The 10,187-nt window shown below is 22.2% G+C and overlaps 1 protein-coding gene across 1 annotated transcript; it reads right to left on the reverse strand.

Moving 5' to 3' along the window:
• Positions 1 to 9,272: 9,272 nt before the first annotated feature.
• On the reverse strand, positions 9,273 to 9,946 carry LOC102586819 (UDP-glucuronic acid decarboxylase 1-like). The gene is made up of 2 exons (XM_006348265.2): positions 9,829 to 9,946; positions 9,273 to 9,735 (listed from the first exon to the last, which is right to left on the reverse strand). Exons 1-2 carry the CDS (start codon positions 9,898 to 9,900, stop codon positions 9,529 to 9,531), a joined length of 279 nt encoding a protein of 92 aa, XP_006348327.1. The 5' UTR covers positions 9,901 to 9,946; the 3' UTR covers positions 9,273 to 9,528.
• Between the last annotated feature and the right edge of the window lie 241 nt (positions 9,947 to 10,187).

Raw genomic sequence — 10,187 nt, forward strand, 5'->3', positions numbered from 1 at the left:
AAAAAATAGTTTTAAATTATAATATAGCCACAAAAAAATTAGTTTTAAAATTTTCTCTTTACACTAACGAATGAAAGAAAAAATAAAATAAGAATAAGAAACTCAAAAAATGATAATCAAAGACGTCAAAAAATAATTATTTGTATAAAAAAGATTAAAATATACCTTGAAATTCGCTAGAAGGATCATATATACCCCTACATGATTTTTAAAAAATTTAAAAGTCAAAAACATAGATTTAAAACTATTTTTTCACTTCCGTTAAATTAAGGATATATGTGAGCTCATTTTGTAACGGTAGGGGTATATGTGAGCCGTTTGTATAACGGAAAGGATATATATGAGTCACTTTTATAACGAGAGGCATATCAGCTCCAAACGGCAAAGTTGAGGGGTATATCAGACCCTTTTCCCTTTATTATTTCTTAAGCGGTTGTGTCAAATCAATAGTGGACAACTATTGTTGAACAGAGTCAGTATAAAATAATCATAGAAAGATCGAACCTTTTTTTTTAGAAAACCTAATACTCCCTCCGTCCCATTTTATGTGAGTAGTTTGACTCGACACGGAGTTAAAGAAAAAAATGAAGACTTTTAAAACTTGTGACCCAAAATGAATGATAGAAATTTGTGTGGCTGTACATTATTTCATTAAGGGTAAAATAGATATTTTATAGTTAAATTGTTACTTAATATACAAATATATCTTTTTTTGAGACTGATTAAAAAAAATAAGTCACGTCAATTGAAATAGAGGGTGTACCATGTTCAGACAAAAAATAAAAATAAAAAGTCCACAAAGGGACAGAAACTTAAACAAGGGTAGGGCCATTACTTATTATTCATACTAGTATACGTACCCGCACGTTGCGCAATTTTGATAAATGTATTTGTAAATACTGATAATTTAAAATTTTAACTTATTATAAGATAATATTATAAAATTTATATTTTAACATTTACCACCTTAATATGATATAAAAAACTTAGTTCATTGTCTAGATTAAACAATAATGATTTTTTAGTATTATTTAATTTACGTAATTATTAAATTATTCAAAATCATAAATACTATCACCCTATCCATATTATCCTCTTGTTAGTATTAGAATAATAAAAATATAAAAAATTAGTCGTTCGATTAAAATAAATATAGCTAACAAAAGTCCAATGATTATGATATTGTAAGCATAAAACTAAGAAATTTTAAATGCTCGGATATCATATTGTAGGCATAATATTCAAAATTTTAAATGTTGTCTTTCAATTTTTTTTAAAAGTCATATCAATTATATGATATTTGAAAATGTTATTTAATTATATGAATATTTTAGTACAATATAATTCTTATAGTTAAATGATGTTTTCATAAGTTTATTTACAAATATATTTCGGATAACACATTGAATAGATAAAAATATATAAGAAAAATAATTTTGTAACGTTTAATTGTTTTTGCAATAAAACATCATTAAGACGATAGGTAAAATCAATGAGTAAAAAAGTTTTTGCATATGTATCTTGTATCAAGATTTTAAAAATTATTTTCTTATTACACTAAGATAAAAAATAGTCAAAACATGTTGTACAAATAAGTCAATAATTTTATTTAAATTCAATTTAAATTTAAAAATTTATTATGAGAAGTTAATAGCCCGTTGATAAGAAGTTGTCATCAACTTGAAATTCAAGAAAATATCAATCAGATAAGAATTAAGAATTATTCAAATTAAAAATTTTAAAAAGTAAAGTTTTTATATATTTTTAATATTTTTGTATTTTTTGGTGGATTTTATAATTGAAAATTGCTACAGTAAACAGGGAAAAAGGATTTTATGTGTGGCTGTCATTTGGAATATTTCTGAAAAATTATTATTATTATTATTATTTATTTTTCTTGTTGTTGTTGTTGTTTTTATTATTATTATTATTATTATTATTATTATTATTATTATTATTATTATTATTATTATTATTATTATTATTATTATTATTATTATTATTATTATTATTATTATTATTATTATTATTATTATTATTATTATTATTATTATTATTATTATTATTATTATTATTATTATTATTATTATTATTATTATTATTATTATTATTATTATTATTATTATTATTATTATTATTATTATTATTATTATTATTATTATTATTATTATTATTATTATTATTATTATTATTATTATTATTATTATTATTATTATTATTATTATTATTATTATTATTATTATTATTATTATTATTATTATTATTATTATTATTATTATTATTATTATTATTATTATTATTATTATTATTATTATTATTATTATTTTTTTTTTGACTTTTTTTGTTTCAACAAATAATTTAAAGTTATTACTTTGATGGTCAAAGTTATTTATGTTTCACTAATTTTCTTGTAAACTTTATTATAGATGACCCAAAAAAATTTCAATACAAAAACTAAATAACAATATAGTTGAAAAAAATAGTTTTAAATTATAATATAGCCACAAAAAAATTAGTTTTAAAATTTTCTCTTTACACTAACGAATGAAAGAAAAAATAAAATAAGAATAAGAAACTCAAAAAATGATAATCAAAGACGTCAAAAAATAATTATTTGTATAAAAAAGATTAAAATATACCTTGAAATTCGCTAGAAGGATCATATATACCCCTACATGATTTTTAAAAAATTTAAAAGTCAAAAACATAGATTTAAAACTATTTTTTCACTTCCGTTAAATTAAGGATATATGTGAGCTCATTTTGTAACGGTAGGGGTATATGTGAGCCGTTTGTATAACGGAAAGGATATATATGAGTCACTTTTATAACGAGAGGCATATCAGCTCCAAACGGCAAAGTTGAGGGGTATATCAGACCCTTTTCCCTTTATTATTTCTTAAGCGGTTGTGTCAAATCAATAGTGGACAACTATTGTTGAACAGAGTCAGTATAAAATAATCATAGAAAGATCGAACCTTTTTTTTTAGAAAACCTAATACTCCCTCCGTCCCATTTTATGTGAGTAGTTTGACTCGACACGGAGTTAAAGAAAAAAATGAAGACTTTTAAAACTTGTGACCCAAAATGAATGATAGAAATTTGTGTGGCTGTACATTATTTCATTAAGGGTAAAATAGATATTTTATAGTTAAATTGTTACTTAATATACAAATATATCTTTTTTTGAGACTGATTAAAAAAAATAAGTCACGTCAATTGAAATAGAGGGTGTACCATGTTCAGACAAAAAATAAAAATAAAAAGTCCACAAAGGGACAGAAACTTAAACAAGGGTAGGGCCATTACTTATTATTCATACTAGTATACGTACCCGCACGTTGCGCAATTTTGATAAATGTATTTGTAAATACTGATAATTTAAAATTTTAACTTATTATAAGATAATATTATAAAATTTATATTTTAACATTTACCACCTTAATATGATATAAAAAACTTAGTTCATTGTCTAGATTAAACAATAATGATTTTTTAGTATTATTTAATTTACGTAATTATTAAATTATTCAAAATCATAAATACTATCACCCTATCCATATTATCCTCTTGTTAGTATTAGAATAATAAAAATATAAAAAATTAGTCGTTCGATTAAAATAAATATAGCTAACAAAAGTCCAATGATTATGATATTGTAAGCATAAAACTAAGAAATTTTAAATGCTCGGATATCATATTGTAGGCATAATATTCAAAATTTTAAATGTTGTCTTTCAATTTTTTTTAAAAGTCATATCAATTATATGATATTTGAAAATGTTATTTAATTATATGAATATTTTAGTACAATATAATTCTTATAGTTAAATGATGTTTTCATAAGTTTATTTACAAATATATTTCGGATAACACATTGAATAGATAAAAATATATAAGAAAAATAATTTTGTAACGTTTAATTGTTTTTGCAATAAAACATCATTAAGACGATAGGTAAAATCAATGAGTAAAAAAGTTTTTGCATATGTATCTTGTATCAAGATTTTAAAAATTATTTTCTTATTACACTAAGATAAAAAATAGTCAAAACATGTTGTACAAATAAGTCAATAATTTTATTTAAATTCAATTTAAATTTAAAAATTTATTATGAGAAGTTAATAGCCCGTTGATAAGAAGTTGTCATCAACTTGAAATTCAAGAAAATATCAATCAGATAAGAATTAAGAATTATTCAAATTAAAAATTTTAAAAAGTAAAGTTTTTATATATTTTTAATATTTTTGTATTTTTTGGTGGATTTTATAATTGAAAATTGCTACAGTAAACAGGGAAAAAGGATTTTATGTGTGGCTGTCATTTGGAATATTTCTGAAAAATTATTATTATTATTATTATTTATTTTTCTTGTTGTTGTTGTTGTTATTATTATTATTATTATTATTATTATTATTATTATTATTATTATTATTATTATTATTATTATTATTATTATTATTATTATTATTATTATTATTATTATTATTATTATCATTATTGTTATTATATTATTATTATTATTATGTTTGTACTTTTTATTTTTATTTTTAGAGTTTATATTAATTTTAAATTTTAAATTATTCCTTAAAATTCTCCACTAATTGAAATTGTTCCTTAAAATTCTCTAGTGATAAATGTGGGGCAACTTTTTTTTTTTTTTAATTTGAAAATTAAAAATCACACGCACTTTTTGCAACGTTTATTTTTATTTCAGTTTCAGATAATTAATATTTTTAATTATTATCTTATATAAATTTGAAAAATTATAAAATGGTTATATCGCGTTAATTTTAAGTAAATGCTTTAACAAAATAAATTTAGTATTTTAATTTCGAATTTAACATAATTACAAATAGTTGATTTTATATTTTTTTTAAATAGTAATTTTTTCAAACCTTAAGATATTTAAAAGGATAATAGTTGATAGTTCCACAAAATTAGATAATGCTTAGTTCCACAAAATTAGGCTCAAAAACTAAAATTAGGCTCAAAAACTAAATTTCAAATGCAGAACTTTCTGTGTGTTTTTTATTTTTATTTTTTATATTTTCAAAACAAAAAAATAGCATTTCTATTTTGAAATTTAATTTAAATATTACAGTTTTTTTAAATCTTTTTTTTTAGGATTATTTTTTTAATAAAAAAATTTTGAAATTTTATGGTAGTTACTGCTGCATAAGTTTGCACATATATATAAATTTTAAACTGATCTCACTAATTTTGAAATAATTAACTATCAATACATGTGTAATTGTTTTTTTTTCAAATACAATTTGTTTTTAAAAAAAATACTGTTTTTTCTAACGCTGACACATAGGCGCTATCACCACTCCTGTTATTATTACTAGTATACGTATCCGCGCGTTGCGTGGATGTTTAAAATATAATATTTTTAAAATTTAGAAATAACTAAAATAAATTATTATTGAGTAACAAAAGTGCATGTATAATTAAAAAAAATAGTGTTTTAATTTTATATATACAATTAATGCTAACAAAATTTTACACTAATTTATGTTCTATAAGTGTATGTTCTTCAAAGACAATAAACGTTATTCTAACAATTTCTCTTTCTTCTAGTTTAATGAAGATGAATATATAGCATATCTGGTGTGTGTTCAATTGAAAATTAGGCTAAGTAATTAAATTTACAAATTCATAGATCAATCTAAAATCTAATATTAAAATTTTTGTCTTTACTTTTAGCTAAAATCTAAATATAATTTACAAAGCATGTTGCAATCTTTTTAGCACTCATCTTATCTATATATAACCAAAAAAAAAAGAAGTTAAAATTATTATTTTTATTGATTAAAAGATTTAAAAATCTACAAATTAATTAATAAATAAAGTTTAGATGAAGTGGGAGAGAAATGGGACAGTAGACTACGTGCATTTAGTTGATTTGCAATTTCTTAGTTTTTTTTAATTAATAAATTATTATTTTTAAAAAGTCTGAAAATTATTAGTAATATATAACTATTAGTTTTTTGTTTTTGGTGATTTTATGTGGCAGATTTTTACATAATTATTTATCAAATTAAAATTAATATTTTCTTGGAGATAATTTTTTAAAAAATTCTAAAAATTTGGTAATTATTTTAATGATGACATGTGACATATTTTGTAAAATACAGATTTATAATATTTTCAATTTATTCTTTTTAAGAAATGATAATTTGAAAACATTTTTGTTGATGACATATTTTTCTTATTTACAAAGTACTGATTTGAAACATTTCTTTTGTTTAGGGATGATTTAGGTTAGTTTTTTTTTTTTTATCTTTAACTTATTTTTAAAAAAATATTTTACCTACATATTTTTAACTATTCCTTTATTATAGTTTTCTTTTTCTTCTTTTTTCGTAATTGTTTTGATTATTTATTTATTTATTTTTATTATGACATTTTTTTATTCATTTTCTAATCAAATAGTTAATTTTATTGTTTATAAGTTTTTTATCCATTTGTACTTTGTTATAAAACTATCAAGTGACTTGATATTAGATTGCCACTTAGAAGAGAATAACCATTTTATAATTTTTTGAAATCATCATTATTAATTATAATAATATTTTTGCTTAATGTTATGTGCATAACTTTTGAATATTATCAATCGGAAAAATGATTTTCGCACATTACTGTTACATTATAGAATTATTATAATAACTACACCACAAATTGAGATCAATATATTTTAATTTCAAAATTATTAACCATATATAAAAAATTCAGTATACATTATTTTGATGTTAAGAATAATAAGAATAGTTGCAAATTATCTTATCACTATAAAGAATGTTGTGGAGATTAATAAGGATAGTTAAAAAAAAAGAAGGAAAGTTAATAAGAACTACGCGTGTTTGTAATTTCTTAGTATTTTTGTAATTAATAAATTGTTTTTTTTAAATCTGCAAATATTAATAATATATAACTATCAATTTGTGGTTTTGGCAGTTTTATGTGACAGTTTTAATATAATTATTTATCAAATTAAAATTATATTATTTTGAAGATGATTTTTTAAGCAAATATCCAAACTGAAAATTCGATAAATATTTTAATTATTTTTTTGTATAAATTTTTTGTCATCTTTTGCATGTATTTTATTTTCCTTTGTGATACTGTAATTAGCTTTTCATTTTTATTGTGTTTTATAACTTAAAATATCAGACTAAAATTTGTGAATTGAGTTCGTATGAAGTGTAAACAATATTTTTTTTAATTATTATTTTGTACATCTTCTAGCAATATATTACATATTATGGTACGATTTTTTAATTATACTGCATATAAATTATGACCTATTTGGTTTAGCTTTTTTGTGTATATTAAAATATTTTGTTAGAAAAATATTATTAAAAACAAAATATCCCTTTCTCTAATACTAACAATTTGGTTTAGCTTTTGTGTATAGTAAAATTACTTTTTTAGAAAAATATTATTACACGAAAACTATTCTTTTCTCTAATACTAACAAAGTACCTTTTTGAATAAATTAACATTATGTTTGTAGAGAGAATATGTAAATTTTAGTTTTAAAATAGAAACATTACTTGAACTATCAGTCAGGAAGATTTTTTTAATCAAAAAAATTACTATTTTATATATATTAAAAAAAATCCTTGTAAGTGGAGAAAAATAAAATTACTTGACATTGTTATAAATTTGAAAGTAGATATAGAAAGAAATTTAAGTATTGTCATATCACATATTTTTTAATGGTATCTAATCATCTTTTCGTTATTTATTTATTAATTTGATCTACATGCATATTTCAAAATAATGAATATTTGTAGGGAGAATATGCAAACTTTAGTTTTTAAAATAGAAACATTACTTGAACTATCATTCAGGAAGACTTTTTTAATTGAAAATCACTATTTTATATATATTAAAAACTATTTATTTCAAGTGGAGAAAAATAAAATTACTTGACATTGTTATAAATTTAAAAGTAGATGCAGAAAGAAATTTAAGTATTGTCATATCACATATATTTCAATGGTATCCAATCATATTTTTGTTATTTATTTATTAATTTGATATGCATGCATATTTCAAAATAATGAATACATTTTTCTGCCAACAAAAGGAAAAGATAAAAGCCAATTAGCCATATATAAGTTAATATACCAAAAATTTAAAAAAAAATAGCATATATGACACAACACAATATTTTATTTACACAAATAGTAAATAATATCAAATAAAAACACTCTTGTATATTCATGGTCATTCCTTACTTAAGTTATTTGATAATTTTATTTATATTTCAAATATTCATTCTATATTTAGGAGAAATTCATATTTATTGCATCTATAAAAGCTTCGTATTTCTCCTTTACCTATGTGACGTTGGATAAATAACAATAATAATAATAATAATATATAATAATTTATTTATCACTTGTTCAAAGAACAAAGAAAAAGAGTAGCCATTATTTTAAGCAAAAAACAAAAACTTTAAAAAAAAATCCAATTATCTTTTGCTATAATAGCAATACCAAACAGAAGGAGTGAAAAAGCCAATCGACTATCTGAATATACGCAGAATTTTGAAGTACAAAATTGAAGTGACTATCAGTATAATTACTCATGTTTTACGGTATGTTCGGATTAATTTTCTATCACAATCTTCATAAGTCTCACAAATAACCTGAAACTCATAGTATTTAAACCTAACTCAAACGATTTCATCAATATATGCCGCTCGTTTAATAGTACCATGAAATAAGTTTCTTCTCTTAATGCCGGATAAGAATACTCTTGGACTGCACTTCATTTTTTGCTATTTTCTCTCTTGTTCTCTCATCAGTTCTCCACAAATGTCAGACGGCGAGGATATATATATTTAATGTTGAGATTGACAAAGTAAGATGTAATCACCTTATTTTAAAAAAATCATTTTTTGAATTTAAAAGTATGATTAATTTTTGTTGTTTTATTGATAAATTTAAACAGTTAAAAATCTGCAAATTAATTGACGTGGGGAGAGGAAAATGGGATACGTGTTGCAGTAACTGAAGTTAAAGTTAGTTTTTTATTAATAAGTTTATGATTTTAAAATATATGAAAAAGAATACAATGATAAGATGTTGTGTTAGGCCAATATGAGCGGGGTTCCACCGTACAATATACAATGGCTTTTGTACAATGATAAGATGTTGTGTTAGTCTTTTTCTTGTTCACTTATCAATAAATCGTTATATAACAACAATTTTAACAAGCAACAATCAAAATATAGTAGTTGAAGTAACAATACCAAGTCACATGAATGTTCGTTCACATAGAAAACATATGGAGATTTGAAGAATATCCACTATTGATCATCATAACAAAAACACTTGATCTTTAAAACATCACAGGGCAGTTTCCCAAAATAGAAGCCATCTGCTATTTTGAGACTAAAGATGTGGCTTATCCATCTGCTATTACAAGGAAAATACAAAAAAAAAGAATGCATATCATATCAACTTCGAGTATAATAAACAAGTTTGGAGCTATACATACTATTTTTCTTGTTTAGTTCCCTTTGCCTTCATCTTCATTCAAGATACGATTGCGGAAATCATTGACCATGAGAGGAAGCCCCTCTTGCAACGATATTTTTGGTTCCCAGTTTAGTAGCTCCTTTGCTTTGCTAATATCAGGTTTCCTCTTGTGAGGATCATCCGCGGTGTTGGCTTTGAACTCAATAGTCGCACTCGGATCAATCACTTCTTTCACCACCTGTTTCATAACATATATAAGTTGATTAAGACATTTCATGCTCTAACATAAACATATTAACAATTTGATTCAAAATAACCATGACTGACTTACCCCAGCAAGCTCCAACATGGTGAATTCTCCTGGATTTCCCAAGTTGAAAGGGCCAATGTGCTCACCCTCCATGAGGGCCACCAATCCATCAACCTTTCATCAAAACAAAGTTAACTATCTTTAATATGTTCAGAATTCAATACAAAGAAGCCTATCTTATAGATATCAAGATTCCCTATAAACACTATCAAGTTTATATAGTGAAGTTTTTGAATAACACATCCATCCATCAATCAACCATATAGTCATAACTACTGACCAAGCATATAGTATGCATGATAAGCCAAACCGTCGCAGGCGAACTTCAGTCATTTTATCCTTCGTTGGTTGGAATATTGTCATATTTTTTGTGTTTTATT

The sequence above is a fragment of the Solanum tuberosum genome, unplaced genomic scaffold (genome assembly GCF_000226075.1).
Source record: "Solanum tuberosum cultivar DM 1-3 516 R44 unplaced genomic scaffold, SolTub_3.0 scf00096, whole genome shotgun sequence".
Classification (NCBI taxonomy): Eukaryota; Viridiplantae; Streptophyta; class Magnoliopsida; order Solanales; family Solanaceae; genus Solanum; species Solanum tuberosum.

What these genes read in the sequence shown, in the direction of transcription:
- LOC102586819 (XM_006348265.2), bottom strand. Translation starts at nt 9,900, where the DNA reads ATGGAGGGTGAGCACATTGGCCCTTTCAACTTGGGAAATCCAGGAGAA. An exon ending in CCATGTTGGAGCTTGCTGGG is followed by an intron (nt 9,736 to 9,828) that starts GTAAGTCAGTCA and finishes GTTATGAAACAG; the next exon opens with GTGGTGAAAGAAGTGATTGA.